An 18,166-nucleotide genomic window follows, 5' to 3' on the forward strand; every position below is an offset into this window, starting at 1 on the left:
GTCTGTCTGTCTGTCTGTCTGTCTCTCTGTCTCTCTGTTTCTTACTTTTTTTCTTTATTTCTATTTATTTATTTGCCTGTCAGTCTGTGTGTCTGTCTATCTGTGTACACCTGTCACTTTATCTATCTGTGTGTCTGTGTAAATATGTAATTTTATTAGGGCTGTCAAAGTTAACACGTTGATCTATGAGATTACTGTGGCCAAGATTAATGCGATAAAATATTTTAATGCAGTTAACGCATCTTTGTTTACTTCCGGTGTGCGTTGACCCGACACGAAACCACCGCGTGCCTACAGTCAGTTACACAGGCGAGACCGAGACGGTAGTGGAAGATGGAGAGAGCTGAGGGATTGTTGGGCGGAAAGTTTCTGTTTAAGAGGCAAAATTACAGAACAATCGACAAAACTAAAGTTATATGTAGCATTTGTCAAGCTGAATTTAGCAGATCACAGAAGCAGCTTCTCTTTAAGTTATCACCTTAATGCAAAGCACCCAACAGAAAGCATTCCCAGGTTAGATGGTCGCCTACCCACACTCCACGACTTTTCCAGGAAAATAAGTAGACCAGTCCTTGAAAAGGTTACCAACGCTTTAGCAGTTTGGGTTGCCGGTGACTGTCGGTAGTTTTGTGTTTAAAAAAATACCCGCTGTAAAGTGATTACTCGTATATTTATAATATTTAGTCTTGAGAAGAAAAACTTTTTTTTTAATCTATCGATAGCCCTACATCTGTCTGTCTGTCTTTTTCTCTGTCTATCTGTCTGCTGTTAGTAAATGGTTATTTTAATCCTAAAAGTATTTAGATCATTTTAATACTTTTAGATTAATTCCTCTTTTATTCTCATCACTTCTCTTCTAGAACAAATATGTAGATTTTTTAAATTGTATTTATTGTCATGATATATTCATAAAGGTTGTAACGATATCTGTGCAGGAATTATGGTGATATCTGTGTCTGTGTTATGTATGTGGGCGTTACGTGTGGATATTATGGTGTGTGGTTTGTGTTATGATGTGTGTGTGTTGTGACGTGTGTGTCCCATCTCTTCCTAGTTGGATAATAAGGGCAACCACCTGCTGGTCCATGAGGAGTCCTCCATTAACGTTCCTGCCATCGCAGCTGCTCATGTCATCAAGCGCTATAATGCACAAGCATCCGACGAGCTCTCCTTTGAGGTGTGTGTGTGTGTGTGAGAGAGAGAGAGTGTGTGTGTCTGTGTGTGTAAATGGGAGATACAGTGTGGGAGGGAGTTATTCTGACTGTGCGTGTGTAGGTGGGGATACCGTCTGTGATCGACATGGCTCTAACTGTGTGTGTGTGTGTGTGTGTGTGTGTGTGTGTGTGTGTGTGTGTGTGTGCTGCTCCCTTCCTCAGAGATCTCATTGGCGAAGGAGCGGTATTGGTTAGATTAGCATTTTTATAGGGAGAGAGTTCATCGAGATCGCCAAGATCCGTTATCACATCATGATGACTTACTATACGAGCGCTATCGATTCTGCCGACAAGGAATCATTTTTTTACAAGACCTTCTCGAGCCATACATTGCAAACATCCCACGTAGCAACCGTACATTGACTGTGTCACAGACTATATGCGTGGTAAATTTGTGTAGCGTCGGCGATGCGGAAAACAAAGCACTCATAATTATATGACAGTGTTATAAGTACACCATAGCATATTCATCATTATTGTTGAAAATGATTAAGGTGGACATAGGGGAAAATACACACAATTTCTTTTCATTGCATCAATTTATTAAATTTCTTATTAATACATTTAGTCATTTAGCAGACGCTTTTATTCAAAGTGATTTACAAGGAAATGTAAAGACACACTTGTTAAGGGGAAGGGAACAAGCAGCCTTGCGATCACTAAATGTCTCCTCTGAACAAACTCCTCTACCTGCACCACGGTCACACACATATATAAATATTCCCCCAAACACAGCTTCTTGTCTTGCTCTCGTGGCGGTGTGGAATTTTGCCATGATTTGGTCTTGTATTCTTCATAATGGTTCATTATCATCTCCTGCTCGTCAGAGGAGAAAATGGAGGCTCTTTCTTTAAGTTTAGTAGCCATTGTGCCGTTAGAACATCATGGTTTTGGTGATCGACGCTTCCCCCTTTTGAAGTAGGAAGGTCACGCGCACTTGCCCTGATAAGTGAAGTCTGGTTCGAATTAACGGCATTGTTTGAGCGCGGATTAGCCTTGGACGAACTGAGATGGCCTGTCCTCAATCATCACATCACTGGCTAATGGGACATTTGATCGACTTAATTGAACCACGTACGACGAATGAATAGTGGCCGTGTGTGTGTGTGTGTGTGTGTGTGTGTGTGTGTGTGTGTGTGTGTGTGTGTGTGTGTGTGCGTGCGTAGGTGGGAAATATAGTGTGTGAGGTAGTTACTCTGACTGTGTGTGTAGGTGGCAGTGGTGGACGAAGTAAACCAATTGTGTACTTGAGTAAAAGTACAGTTACATTGCATTGAATATTACTCAAGTAAAAGTAAAAGTATTCACCTCATTTTTTTACTTGAGTAGAAGTACAAAAGTATCTGCCTTCAAAAATACTTAAGTATTAAAAGTATATATTTTTTTTAACTGTCAAAACCCCTACTTGAACAGGTGAACAATGCTTTACATTTGCCTAATCAAACCCAAAATACTCAAAACTATATTATCTTTAAGTAAGACCAAGTGGTTTTGAAGCAACAACACAAAAAGCATTCCTTCAAGTTTCATTATTTTATTTTCCATTAATTTCACTTGTCATAAACAGAGTAGTCATAGGAATGTTCACTTCGCTTGGCCATGAATTCAACTGTGTCCCCGGCGTTAACGTTTGGTGAGGGAGGCTGTATTAAACTGGCACTTAGAATCTGGCACTTAGCATCTCCACAGATAATTTGGGTGCTAGCATATTGCTTTGGATAAAAGCACCCGTTAATGTAATGTATTTCAATGTAATATAATCAACCGGGGCATATTTATAACCACTCTGTTAGTAGTAGTCATGTAATGGCGAACTTACATTGATGTGCTTTTTTAAATTTGATGGCGAGTTCCAGAATGCCGACAGCGTAGTGTTCTTAATGCAGAGGCGACACTTGAAGTAATAGGACTCTTTTTTTTCTTTTCGATGAATTCAAACAATTCGGCTAAATAAGGCCAGGGGTGTTGGGCACCAACTTCTGTTTCATCCGATGATGCTGCAGTCATCTCCTCAGCCATTTACCTGACAAATAATATTAATAATCTCTAGGAGTAAGATCTCTCAATGACCACAAGCACGTACACCACCTTTTGCTTCCAGCTCCAGCGTGACTTTGCAATTCTTCAATCAGGACGACACCTGTTAACTTCAGCAGATAATCGTGCGCTGGGCGCTGCCGCTGATTGGTTATAGTCGCGATACACTTTGACCTTTTGGTATTTTATTAAAAAAGGAACGAGTGTTTCTGTAAATGTAAAGAAGTGAAAAGTAATAATTTTCGCTTTAAATGTAGTGAAGTAAAAGTATAAAGTCTTACCAAATAAATGTACTTGAGTAAAGTACAGATACATGGAAATGTTACTTAAGTACAGTAACGAATTACATGTACTTCGTTACTGTCCACCACTGGTAGGTGGGGGATATAGCGTCTGTGATCGACATGCCTCTGACTGTGTGTGTGTGTGTGTGTGTGTGTGTGTGTGTGTGTGTGTGTGTGTGTAGGTGGGGGATATAGTGTCTGTGATAGACATGCCTCCGAAAGAGGATACCACCTGGTGGAGAGGCAAACATGGATTCCAGGTACAGTTGTGTGTTGGTGTCTGTTTCTATGCTTCCCCTTGTGTGTGTGTGTGTTCATATAATGAATGTTCTTGTGTCTTGTGAATGTGTGTATGTAATGATGTGTGTGTGTGTGTGTGTGTGTGTGTTCATGTAATGAATGTTCCTGTTTGTGTTTTGTGAGTGTGTGTGTGTGTGTGTGTGTGTGTGTGTGTGTGTGTGTGTGTGTGTGTTTTCTGCAGGTTGGCTTCTTTCCCAGTGAGTGTGTGGAGCTCATCAATGACAAAATCCCCCAGTCAGTTACCAGCTGTGTTTCAAAGCCAGGTAACACTCAGGAGGGAGTGTGTGTGTGTGTGTGTCTGTCTTATTCCAGTGTCTACGAATATTCAGCGTGTTTGTGTGTTTGTGTGTGCGTGTGTGTGCATGTGTGTATGTGTGGGTGTGTGTGCATGTGTGTGTGTGTGCTAGGGCTGGGACGACGCGTCGACGTCATCGATTACGTGGACGCAAAATATTTCGCGCCGATGCATCATTTGAAAAAAAAAAACTGTTTAATTAACGGTTTGATTAGGGAGGAATGAAGAGGGAGACATGAGGGATAGGGAGAAATGAAGAGTGCATGACATGAGATCTTGGAGAATTGTTTGCTTACTTGCTTCCTAACATGATGCCTAGTCATCACTATCAACTAATAACATAGGCTAAAAATAATCACAAGTAGTGTACGTTCCAACTAGCGCTAGTGTCTACATTAGTTAGCAATCATACATCCACTAGCTAGCGTCAACTTTTACGTTACATTGTAGAGGCTCAGCATGGTGACCTGACCTGTTAATGTTTTTGTTGGTTCTAGTCTGTTAAAACACCCACGATACCAAAAGCAGTATTCTTTATCTCCCTTTAATGTGCATTCATCAATTTCCATTACATGACGATGCATGTGATCGTACAATACAGTATGTGTGTTGTCTGCAATGAGAATACGGACTAATCAGCACTGCACTGAATCACATTAACAGGAGTTATTGCTTCACGATAACAATTACACAACTAATATAACTAAATACATATAAATGTGGACATTACACTAGGCAACATGGATCTCATTCCTATCTCATCCAGTCGAAATCTGAACAGGATGAACCCATCCTTATAACGTCGACTCAACATAAGAATCATAACTAAATCTCCGCTTAGCATGCTAAGCACTCTTAATAGCAATGTGTACTCGCATGAAGCCCAAATGCACGATTATCACAGTAGTAACTTTATGAAAACCCTTACTTTCATGAGGTACGCACACAATGCCTCACATACATGTTAAACAATGATGAGCACTATGGTCAACTACTCTGCCACTGAATTGGCAACATACTAAACTCGACACTACAGCATAGTGATGTTGCCTAGCAACGCTATAAACAAATGTATGCGGAAAGGCATTTTACAGCTGGTTTCTTGATTCTCCGCCATCGCGCCATCGTCAATAATATGAATTAAACATTTTTTGTAATCGAGTAACTCGAGTAATCGTTTCAGCCCTACTCCCACTGCCTTTTTATTTTTTTTTATTGAATGCTACCTCTGACTGAATGCGTTATTTTGTTCATCCTTATTCAATTTTCAATTTTATTTTGGAATAAGCCTGACTCCTGAGCATGTTGGAATGCTTACGTTCCTCCACACAAAAATAAGCTGGTTCTTTGTCTTTAAACATGTATTCTGTTTTTGAGTGTTACAGACAACATTTTTATGACCTGGTTAGGTGATTTTCTTCAATTTTCTTTTTTATTTTGGAATTTTGAAGAGCAATAAACAAACACATATTGCAATGTCAAGGGATTCATGTTTTTTTCCCCAGATGTAGAAATCAACATGTATAGTAAATTGCTATTAGTGAATTATTGGGGAGATAATCGATAATCGAATCGAACTGAAAAAATGAATCGTTAGATTAATCGATGCATCGAAAAAATAATCGCTAGATTAATCACTTAAAAAATGATCGTTTATCCCAGCCCTAGTGTGTGCGCATCTTAGCCTTGTGTATGTGTTTGATTTATGTTTGTGTTTTTATACTGTGGTAAGCACTAATATGTTTTTTTTAACTGTTAAACTTTAAGTATACTTGACCTCTGTGTGTGTGTATGCATGTGTGTGTGTGTGTGTGTGTGTGTGTGTGTGTGTGTGTGTGTGTGTGTGTGTGTGTATGCATATGTATACACACACAATAATTGTTCCACTATTGTGTATATATGTGTGTGTGTGCGTGTGTGTGTGTGTATGCGTGTGCGTGTGTGTGTGTGGTCTCTCGCTCTCCTCAGAAAATGTAACCTCTGCGTGTGTGTGTGTGTGTGTGCGTGTGTATGTGTCTCTCGCTCGCCTCAGGAAATGTAACCTCTGCGTGCGTGTGTGTGTGTGGTCTCTCGCTCTCCTCAGAAAATGTAACCTCTGCGTGTGTGTGTGTGTGTGTGCGTGTGTATGTGTCTCTCGCTCGCCTCAGGAAATGTAACCTCTGCGTGTGTGTGTGTGTGTGTGTGTGTGTGTGTGTGTGTCTCTCAGGAATTGTAACCTGTGTGTGTGTTTTGGCATCTGCTTCCACCAAGACATGCATGCTTTGCTTATGTTTGTTTGCTTGTGTGTTTGTGTGTGTTCGTGTGTGTTCGTGCGTGTGCCTGTGTTCGTGTGTGTGTGTTCTCCCAGCATCCCCTGGTCTTCGCCCGGCTTCCTGGTACCTCTTCCCACCCTGTGCGTCTGCAACACATTCACACACACTCGCGCGCACACACACACACACACACACACACACAATCACAATTTCGTGCTCTGCATTCATGCATTCACACACATACACACACTTGCATGCATTCACACATACACACATGTACTGTACATATGAAGGTATCCTTATTCCGTGATGAAAGTATAGGTGTGAATATAGTCGATCTCTTCACCGTTCTCTCATGTTGGCCAAGTACACGCACAGAAAACCTCGAAGTCGTTTAGGACTGAATATTTGACCTTGGAATGTGATGCTTGTTGTATTGCGAATGGAATGTCTCCACGTTACTGTTTTTCCACTAAAACTGCAATCATATGGGATAGAGTTTGGGCTTGAAGCATAGAGTTTGGGGTTGAAGTTTAAGTCAGACACTGTAGCTGATTATTGCAGGCATGTCAACCATAGACGGTAATATTCATTCATCACTTTAGTATTATATGACATATTTGATTTGTGGCCATCCAGAAATCATCATCTCTGTGTCCCCACTCTCTCTCCTCTCTTCTCTCTCTCTCCCTCTCTCTCTCTCCTGTCTTTCTGTGTCCTCTCTCTCTCTCTCCTGTCTCTCTCTGTCCTCTCTCTCTCCCTCTCTCTGTCCTCTCTCTCTCCTCTCTCTCTCTCCTCTCTTCTCTCTCTGTCCTCTCTCTGTCCTCTCTCTCTCTCTTTCTCTCTCTCTCTGTTCTCTGTTCCTCTTCCCCTCTCCTCTCTCTCTCCAAACTCTCTGTCTCATGGTGTTATGCTCATAGATTTGGAGATGGAGACAGTCAAACAGCAGGACACAAACATGAACTCAGGTACACACGTACACACGCACACGAATGCGCACAGACACACACACACACACACACACACACTACCACACACACACACACACAGACACACACATACACACACTCTCTCACACACACACAGAAATCATGTGATTCTATTTATTCTCTACATTTTATGGAACCTTGGGAACCTTTACAGCATCAACATTCCAAATAAACCTTCTAAACATGCTAAAGGACACAATCTAAACATGCCAAAGGACACAATCTAAACATGCTAAAGGACACAATCTAAACATGCTAAAGGACACAATCTAAACATGCCAAAGGACACAATCTAAACATGCCAAAGGACACAATCTAAACATGCTAAAGGACACGATCTAAACATGCTAAAGGACACGATCTAAACATGCTAAAGGACACAATCTAAAAATGCTAAGGGACACGTCAGCATAACGGATCTCTAGGGCCTTTGGCCAAGGATAACCTTCTGAAAGTAACACATGAATCTTGTTGTTGGTTGGTTTGTGGCTGCTACCTGTGTTAGCCTAGCTGGTAAGGGAGCTAACTTCATCAGCTGCTACTGAGAGATAAACCGGGTTGACTACCACAATGGCACTTTGCCACACTCTTTATAAAGCACAAAATACCAGACTTCTATTCTCTCTTTCTCTCTCTGAGACACACACACACACACACACTCAACCATGGCATGATGTGTATGTTCCGTCTTTAGTGGGTTTTGATCGTTATGGCATTCCATATCTCAGCATTCTGTGATTTTCTTGCCAGCTAACTGTAGATTGTTCCACTTGGACCAGCAACTAGGAACCTGATCTGTGTGTGTGTGTGTGTGTGTGTCTGTGTGTGTGTCTGTGTGTGTGTCTGTGAGAGAGAGAGACAGAAGGAGGACAGACAGAGAGAGTTAGTGAGCAGGCTTGCTGTAGACTTTAGTTAGCAAGAGAGAGCTCTTTAGTTTAAGCCTCTCGATAGCTGCAAATTGGAGCTGGAATTTCCAACTTTTTGTCCGACTTTTGCGTTCTCTGAACCGATCTCCCGATCTCTGATGACTTACTTCATGCGAGGTGTGTGGGTTTGTAAGAGCTGCATGCGGTCAGGCTGAGGCGTTTGGGTAAGGACCTGATTTATGAACAATATCACTCTCACTCTTATTCTTTCTCTCAGTCTCACTATCTCGGTCTCTCACTCTAACTATCTCAGCCTCAGTCTCTCTCTCCCCCCTCACTCTTACTCTTAGCCTCTCTCAGCCTCAGTCTCTCTCAGTCTCTCTCTCACTTTCCCAGTCGCTCTCTCTCTCAGCCTCATTCACTCCTCACTCTCACTCTTTTATCACATTCCACAAAACCAGCTGTCACTACACAGCTCTGTGGAAACAGAGGATCTGTGTGTGTGTGTGTGTGAGCGAGAGAGAAAAGAACTTGCAGATTGAATATGTTTCCTTGTGTGTTCACTTTCACATGCAGTATTTCTCTCTGACACACACACACACACACTTACTTTCACATGCTTAAGTCATCTACACTGTTTTGATAGCCATCTCTGGCTCCAGTCAAACTGCGCGCACACAGTCTCTCTCTCTCTCACTCTCTCAGAAACACACACACACACTCACACACACAGTCTCTCTTTTTCTCTCTACCACTCTCTCACACACACACACACACACACACAGTCTCTTTTTGTCACACAGACACACACACACACAAACTAGAAAGGTTTCTCTCCTGGGTCCTTTCCGTCTTCACATATTTCTGAAGGAACAGCTGGTGTAAATGGAAGGAGAAAGAATTTTATATTGGAAAAAAAATTCTACCTCAAGTAGGTCAGATCTCCCTGCAGATCTAAACAGCTGCTATCCTACTTTATACACACACACACACTCACTCGCACACACACACACACACACACACACACACACACACACACACACACACACTAAAAGAAAGATACATATTTGTGTGTATTTCATATTTTGTCATGCTACTACAGTTGCTATTACGCCTCAGCCTGACCACATGCAGCTATTACAGCGGGAAAACAAAACGTGTGTGTATTTGCTACAGCTTGCCAAAGTTTACAGTGTGAGTGTGTTACGCAAAGCCAGTTGATGATGTTTCTGAAAACATGTTGGTATTAACGAAAACATGTTGGTATTAACTTAAAACAAATCCATAGCTTCCTCTGTGTGTGTGTTAGTGTGTATTTGCCTATATTTTATAAATATTCTATCGTTTCTGGGCTTGTAGGGTGTCAAATATGGGAGTTGACTTAAAGTTTGTAGTTTTTAACGTTAGTATTTTAATACTTCCCAGTTCCCAAAAAAATGAATGTTTTTTTTCGCAAAATCAGGGAGAATAAGGTGACCAAAGTACTTAGCCCCTATGTACTTAGGCAAACGGTTTGGTGAACTAAAATGTAGTTATCATTTGGTCTTTTTTAACGAACTGTTAAACGAACTCTTTCCTTGTGTTGTAAAAATAAAGATGTTGCTTCCAATGAAAAAGTATGGCACATGTGTCACTTACCTCAGGCAACACGACGGACGTTCGAGTTGTATGTGGTTTCCATGGTTACAGATAGCTCACCCTACGGTCTCTTAATGTTACAGCTCTAGCGCCTAAAACTTCTGATTTATTTTATTGACCACATTGTGGCTTTAAAATGGGTGTGTTTACTGAAGATGACTTCGTGGTTGTTGTGAGAACACTTGCAATCCCTTATCAGTAAAGCTAGCTATGGTTAGCTTCTTCTCACCTTGTTAAATTCGTGACCCATTAAGCTAAGTGGCTAGCCTTTTAGTCTGTTATTTTCCGCTAGTAGCTAAGGGATAGCAACAGACATATCCAAGAGATATAATGGGTCTACTACGGTCTATACAGAGACACCATACATGTGCATTTCAATGAACATAATCGAATTTTGGGTCTCAAAGGCAGTTATTTAACTGAAGTGCGTGTCATCTTGTCGATTTTCTTTTCAAAACCGGAACGTGCAAAAACGCTATTCTGCCGCATACAAAGAGACAACAGTGACTCCCACACTTCATTCAAGGTGCTTAATAGTACTTCTGTGTTCATGCGTGTTTGTGTATAACCTTTTTTCAGCCCTTTTTGACATTTCCAGTTACTGGAAATCATACAGGAAAACTGTCCACCACTTGAAACCACCACATGAAATTCTAATGTGTGTGTGTGTGTGTGTGTGTGTGTGTGTCCAGTCTCTAAGAAACACGGGAAGCTGATCACCTTTCTGCGTACCTTCATGAAGTCTCGTCCCAGCAAACAGAAGCTGAAGCAGAGGGGCATCCTGAAGGAGAGAGTGTTCGCCTGTGACCTGGGGGAACACCTGCTCAACTCAGGACAGGATGGTGAGCACACACACACACACACTCACGCATAAATCTCACATACACATCTCACACTCACACTCTCACACACATCCACACACACACACCCAGACAGAGAGAGAGGGGCATCCTGAAGGAGAGAGTGTTCGCCTTTGACCTGGGGGAACACCTGCTCAACTCAGGACAGGATGGTAACACACACCCTCACACTCACACTCACACTCACACTCACACTCACACTCACACTCACACACACACACTCACACACACACACACACACACACACACACACACACACACACACACACACACACACACACACACACACACACACACACACACACACACACACACACACACCAGACAGAGAGAGAGGGGCATCCTGAAGGAGAGAGTGTTCGCCTGTGACCTATGGGGGAACACCTGCTCAACTCAGGACAGGATGGTAACACTCACACTCACACTCACACACACACACATTCACACACACACCCACACCCAGACAGGGAGAGAGGGGCATCCTGAAGGAGAGAGTGTTCGCCTGTGACCTGGGGGAGCATCTACTCAATTCAGAACAGGATGGTATCACTCACACACACACACACACACACACACACTCACACACACTCACACTCACACTCACACACATCTCATTTGATTTGTGGACATCTGGACATCTAAGAGCACCTGTACAATATCTGTGTGTGTGTGTGTGTGTGTATAGTTCCTCAGGTACTGCGGAGTTGTGCAGAGTTCATTGAGAAACATGGAATTGTGGACGGGATTTACCGGCTATCTGGAATCGCCTCAAATATCCAGAAGTTACGGTAAGTCACACACACACACACACACACACACACACAGACACACACACACACACACACACATGATACGAAACACCTTCTGTATAGCCTAACACAGTGGTCCTCAACCGGGGGTACGCGTACCCCTGGGGGTACGTGGAGGTAGTCCAGGGGGTACGTGAGATTTTTTAAAGATATATTTAAAATTAGCCTCCATTCAAAAATCCTTTATAAATAGTTGTTATACGGGTCTTCAAAATGTTCCAAAAGTTCCGTTGATTTGTATGGGCCACATGTGGGTTAAATGTCTGCGTTCGAAGGTTTGTAATTTCTTGATATTCACAGCTGCGAAAAGTTTATGATCGCTGTCATTGGCAACAGGTTTTTTTTGCTTCTAATTCACATCTTCATTCCGTAAGTAGTCCAGTCATTTTACGTAACGGAAGGTCATTGAAACCATAGACATATAAGGGCCATTCTACCGAATTCGTGTAATATGCAGTCCCTCAACAATAAAATCTATTTACAAAACAATTAGGTATTTAGGCATAGATATTAAATTAGAAAATGTTATGGTCTATATAAACCCAATGCATTACATGAGATAGTGATAAGCTAAATATATATAAAATCATCATTTATAGGGTACTTTCTATTGGGAAGTAGCTGTCCCCAACCCTGACATCTAAATTTCAATGCCTTTAAATAACACTTTTCAATTTTTTTTGATTTTTTTCAATGATTTAATTTCAAAGATCTTTATGATTGGGTTGAAACAGAACCTGGAATATTTAGATTTATTGTGGGTTTAATTTTTAAATCAATTTACTATACTCAAAAAATCATGTCCCTAGTTTTCATGTCACTACCGAAACACAAGAGTTTTAGTCCATTGGCTGAGCCTGTGTTTTAGCCACGACTCTGCATTTTTGACCATGCAGTGACACTGCATCTCTGTCCCTCATGGTTGAATGGTAAGTAGCTAAATCCCATAGTTTTTATATAAATGTGTTCCAAAGTCTGAAAATCGACGTGTAACCTTAAGAATTGTCACTACCGAAACGTATGTTTTCTTCAATTAAGTAAACCTTTTGGGGTTTCATGGAAAATCTTATGTTTGTATGTGTGTACACCTCTTCAAAGATGTGCTTGCAAGCCGTGTGCTTGCTAGAATTCTTTATTTATGCTTAAAGTTAGCTAGAATTGTCACTACCGAAACAGTCACTACCGAAACATATGGTAGTGACCAGATGATTTTGGTAGTGACAAAATGAAATGGCAAGTAGTTCAATCCCATAATTTTTAAATAAATGTGTTGTGTGGACTAAAGGGAGGCCCAGAGCACCTTTTGGATGATTTTGGGAGAGAAATGAACATCCATCCAACAGTGCAGTCACTACCGAAACAGTGCAGTCACTACCGAAACAAATCAATTGAACTTGAAAATTTGGTAAAAAATTAATTTCTATGGATTTCATTGTGAAAATCTTCAAGAAATATTTGTAAAAATACTCTTCAGAGAAGGGAAGGAAACACAATCTGGACAGGTCAATAATAATACTTTTTTACTATAGTAAATGTGATGTTTCGGTAGTGACAATTTTTGGAAGAGGAAAAACATTCCAACACATTCTGAAAATACAATATAAAACTTGACAGTTCTTTTACTAGATATGTGTACTTTAGATATGGTACAATATACATACGGACAAAGTTTTGGGAAAAAACCATACAAAAATTCAAAATATATCCGACATGACTTTGCATCAATTCGGTAGAATGGCCCATAAACGTCATTCATGTATATGATTGAAACTTGAAGTCAGAATGGTTGCTACGCATTTGCGTGAAGAACTATTTTTTTCTTAGCGGAAATCACGAAATGTCAACAAACTCATTAAAAAGAGGTATTCTGGAGGAAAGTCTTCTATCGTTTTAGCAAGTAACTGTATAATAAGCGCCATTTTTTTCGCCTAAACATGGGAGCTGAACACACACAACTGCTGCTGCACACAGAAGTGCGTTGTCTCTCTCGAGGGAGAATACTCAAACGACTTACGAATTACGATCTGAAGTAGCCTACACACCTTTCTGATTGAGCGCAGATCTCCCCATGCCACACAGACTGGCTTGCAAATATGTGCTTTCTGGCAGATATATTCAGCAAACTAAACAAACTGAATATGTCTGCAGGGAAAGGACACCATCATTTTAAACCTGTATGACAAGGTCGGAGGCTTCCTGAAGAAAGCAGAGCTGAGGAGAAGAGCCTCTGCACAGGGGGATTTCACCTGCTTTCCTCAGATGGATGATTTTCTCTCTAGTGAGGATGTGATGAACAGAGCTCCAGTGAAGTTGGTCATCGTGGGAAATTTGACCCATTTGATTCAAAATTTAAATTTTCAATTTTCATGACATGGAGGAGAAATCTATACAGCTGGATTGGGTGAGAAACCCATTTCTCTTTTCCGAAGCATCTGGAAGCAAGCTACCTGTCACTAATCAGGAAACACTTCTGGAAGTGTAATCTGACCATGGCCTCCAGATGAGGTTTGCCCCATCCACACTCACACAGTTTGGGGTGTGTGTAAAGCAGGAGCACCCTGACCTGGGACAGAAAGCTTTGCAGTGTTTCCCCTAGGTTTACAGCTTAGGGGGGGGGGAGGGGGACGGCGGCAGGGGCGCGGCGCGATGCACCGCGGCGGCGGACGCGCCGCGGCGGCGGACACGGACACAAACACTTAAATGAATTATGATGTTCATGTGTTTCTTTGAATGACAGCAGTCAATAAGTATAATTTTACATGTTTTATGGTAAAGGTAACCTTAAATTACTTATTTTGTGATCTGGCGCTATATTTATAAAAAAAAAAACAAATTATTATTTTTTTTTTTTTACTTGACCTTCCAGGGGGGGCGGGCGGGGCCGTTGGGGGGGCGGGCCGCCACCCTAATATCATTGTAGGGGAAACACTGCTTTGGAGTAACTACTACCCTTTGCCTCTACTGTATGTGAGGCCTCCTTCTCTGCAATTGGAGAAGAGCTTGATGACAGCAGTTTCCTCCCTGCCACCAAAACTGACAAAGATTTTCAGTGAAGCACAAGCACAAGTTTCTTACTAAAATGTAATTGCAAACGCACTCAGTTAAATGCAACAATGTTCAATCTTCAGTGTTGACAGTTTAATAAATCAGACAATGATGGCATACTGCTGTGTATTACATATTTCTTTCAATCAAAAATGCTTTGCGCTGGTTAGGGGGTACTTAGCTGAAAACATATTTCACAGGGGGTACATCACTGAAAAAAGGTTGAGAACCACTGGCCTAACACATCATTGGGGTTTTGGGGTGTTGCAACTTAAGTTAAAATACTTTGAAAATCAGTTTGTATCAATGATGAGTTGACAGGTTTTCAAGGCACGGAGCACAAACACACACACACACACACTCTCTCTCACACACACACACTCTTGCTCTCACACGCACACACACTCTCTCTCACACACACACACACACACACACACACACACACACACACACTCTCGCTTTCACACACACACACGCACACACACTCTCTCACACACACACACACTCTCTCACACACACACACACAGACACACACACTCTCTCTCACACACACACACACTCTCGCTCTCTCACACACAATCTCGCTCTCACACACACACACACTCTCTCTCACACACACACACACTCTCGCTCTCACACACACACACTCTCTCACACGCACACGCACACGCACACGCCAACACACTAAAGGCCTGATCTGTCCCTAGGCATGAGTTTGACTCGGAGATAATCCCTGATCTGACCAGAGATGTGTACGTCCAGGACATCCACTGCGTGGGCTCCCTCTGCAAACTCTACTTCAGAGAGCTGCCCAACCCACTGCTCACGTACCAGCTCTATGAGAAGTTCTCTGTAAGTGTGTGTGAGTGAGCAATAGAGAGTGTGTGTGTTTTTGTGTGTGTGGGTGGGTGTGTGTGTGTGTGTGCGTGTGTGTGTGAGGTCAGTGGTGGCTTCATTTTAGTCATTACGGCTCCTGTATAACGGAAGACTGTATTCAGATACAGAAATCTTCAATGCCAGTCTAAAGTTGTCATTTGGGTTACTTAGTAAGACACACACAGTCTAACGTTGTCATTTGGGTTAGGGTTCGGTAGATGCACACAGTCTAACGGTGTCATTTGGGTTAGGGTTCGGTAGATACACACAGTCTTACGTTGTCATTTGGGTTAGTTAGTAAGACACACACAGTGCAACGTTGTCATTTGGGTTAGTTAAATACACAAAGTGTAATGTTGTCATTTAGGTTAGTTAAATACACACAGTGTAACGTTGTCATTTGGGTTAGTTAGTTAGACACACACAGTGTAACGTTGTCATTTGAGTTAGTAAGTAAGACACACACAGTGTAATGTTGTCATTTGGGTTAGTAAGTTAAATACACACAGTGTAATGTTGTCATCTGGGTTAGTTAAATACAGTTGATTCTGATTGATGAATCTTTGTCCTTCCCTTTCCCTCTCTGTCTCAGGATGCTGTTTCTGCAGCAACAGATGATGAACGTCTCATCAAAATTCATGATGTCATTCAACAGCTGCCGCCCCCACACTATAGGTAAACACACACACACACACACACACACTCATACCCTATACCCACAAGCACGCACACATACAGACAGACATGAAGACACTGTACAGACATTTAAATGCAAGTATTTTTTTCTTGGCTGGTTTAAGAGATTGTGTTTTTCTTATAGTAAACGATTACCGATGATTTACACATTTAACCTTTCCCTCTGCCTCTGTCTCTCTCTCCTCCCTCTGTCTCTCTTTCTCCTCCTCCTCCTCTCTCTCTCTCTCTCTCTCTCTCTCTCTCTCTCCCTGTGTAGAACATTAGAGTTTCTGATGAAGCATCTCTCCAGCTTAGCTACCTGCAGCTCCATTACGAACATGCACGCCAAGAACCTGGCTATCGTCTGGGCCCCCAACTTACTGAGGTACCGCCTGACTCTGTCTGTCTGTCTGTCTGTCTGTCTGTCTGTCTGTCTGTCTGTCTGTCTGTCTGTCTGTCTGTCTGTCTGTCTGTCTCTCGCTCTCTTTGTCTGTCTGTCTGTCTCTCTCTCAGTCTGTCTGTCTGTCTGTCTGTCTGTTTCTGTAGTTACAGTCACCTGTGTCCCATCTCCCAGTTTATCATATTTATATTTCCCTCCCTCCCTCCCTTTATCTCTCTCTCCCTCTCACCTCTATCTCTCCCCCCTCTCTCTCTCTCTCTCCCTCTCTCCACAGGTCTCGTCAGATTGAGTCGGCGTGTTTCGGCGGTCCTGCTGCCTTCATGGAGGTGAGGATCCAGTCTGTGGTGGTGGAGTTCATCCTCAGCCATGTGGATGTCCTCTTTGGAGCCAAACTCACAGGTACACACACACACACACACACACACACACACAGGCACGCGCATACACACACACACACACACACACACACACACACACACACACACACACACACACACACACAGGCACAAGCACACACAGGCACAAGCACACACACACACACACAGGCACACAAGTACCCTTATGCTCTTCCTGTCCTGTCCTGTCCTGGTTCCTTGTGTAAATGCACTGAGCTGTGCTGCTGCGTGTGTGTCGCCCCCTCCAGGCCACAGCTGTGTAGCGCGGCCCAAGTCTCTGCTGCTGGGGGGGCTGTCTGCGCGGCTGCTCTCCCTGGAGGAGGCCCAGGCCCGCACGCAGGCCCAGATCAGCAGCCCCGTCACCCCCCACAGCAGGTACATTGAGGTGGGGGAGGGACCCGCCGCCCTGCTGGGCAAGTTCCACACCGTCATCGACTTCCCCAGCGAAAGGTGAGTACACAGACACACATACACACACACACATACACACACACACACATATGCACACACACACATACACACACACACACACACACACACACACACACACACACACACACACACACACACACACACACTCTCAACACAGAGACACACACACACACTCACAACACAACATCTCCTACCATTCATATGCTGATGATACCCAACTTTACTTATCCATCTCCTCTGATGACCCCAGTCCGGTAAATGACCTCACTCGTTGTATCTCCGACATTAAAAATTGGATGGCCCAAAATGTTCTACGGCTAAATGATGCCAAGACAGAGATTCTGGTTGTAGGCCCTAAGGCCCTGAGAAACCAATTTTAACCTCCCTCTGGGCAAAACCATGTGAGAATGTAAAAAAATTAGGAGTGACTCTTGATGCAGATCTTAATTTTCAAAAGCATATATCTAACATTACTAAGACAGCCTTTTACCACCTTAGAAATATTTCTAAAGTCCGTGGCTTCCTGTCTTTACAGGATTCTGAAAAATTAGTTCATGCATTCATCTCAAGTCGGTTAGATTACTGCAACGCACTCTATGCTGGTCTAACAAAACAGATGTTAAATAAACTTCAACTTATCCAAAATGCAGCTGCTAGAATAGTCACTAGAACTTCAAAATTCAATCATATCACCCCTGTTCTTAAATCACTTCACTGGCTCCATGTACAACAACGAATTGAGTTTAAAATACTCCTTCTTGTGTATAAATCACTAAACGGTCTTGCCCCACCCTATATT

General features: G+C 42.4%; 1 protein-coding gene across 1 annotated transcript in view; it reads left to right on the forward strand.

The window, feature by feature from the left end:
* arhgap32b (Rho GTPase activating protein 32b) overlaps positions 1–18,166 on the forward strand; it is a gene marked incomplete at its 3' end in the record, with an annotated part of 54,440 nt that overhangs the window by 28,816 nt on the left and 7,458 nt on the right. The window contains exons 9-18 of the mRNA XM_080844488.1: positions 1,055–1,177; positions 3,718–3,795; positions 4,017–4,098; positions 10,568–10,717; positions 11,421–11,523; positions 15,297–15,441; positions 16,058–16,140; positions 16,418–16,525; positions 16,815–16,939; positions 17,184–17,385. Of these exons, the coding sequence (XP_080700614.1) occupies positions 1,055–1,177; positions 3,718–3,795; positions 4,017–4,098; positions 10,568–10,717; positions 11,421–11,523; positions 15,297–15,441; positions 16,058–16,140; positions 16,418–16,525; positions 16,815–16,939; positions 17,184–17,385 (1,199 nt within the window). The remainder of the gene's footprint in view (positions 1–1,054; positions 1,178–3,717; positions 3,796–4,016; positions 4,099–10,567; positions 10,718–11,420; positions 11,524–15,296; positions 15,442–16,057; positions 16,141–16,417; positions 16,526–16,814; positions 16,940–17,183; positions 17,386–18,166) is intronic.

This window comes from Sprattus sprattus, assembly GCF_963457725.1.
Source record: "Sprattus sprattus genome assembly, chromosome: 1".
In the NCBI taxonomy this organism is placed as follows: Eukaryota; Metazoa; Chordata; class Actinopteri; order Clupeiformes; family Clupeidae; genus Sprattus; species Sprattus sprattus.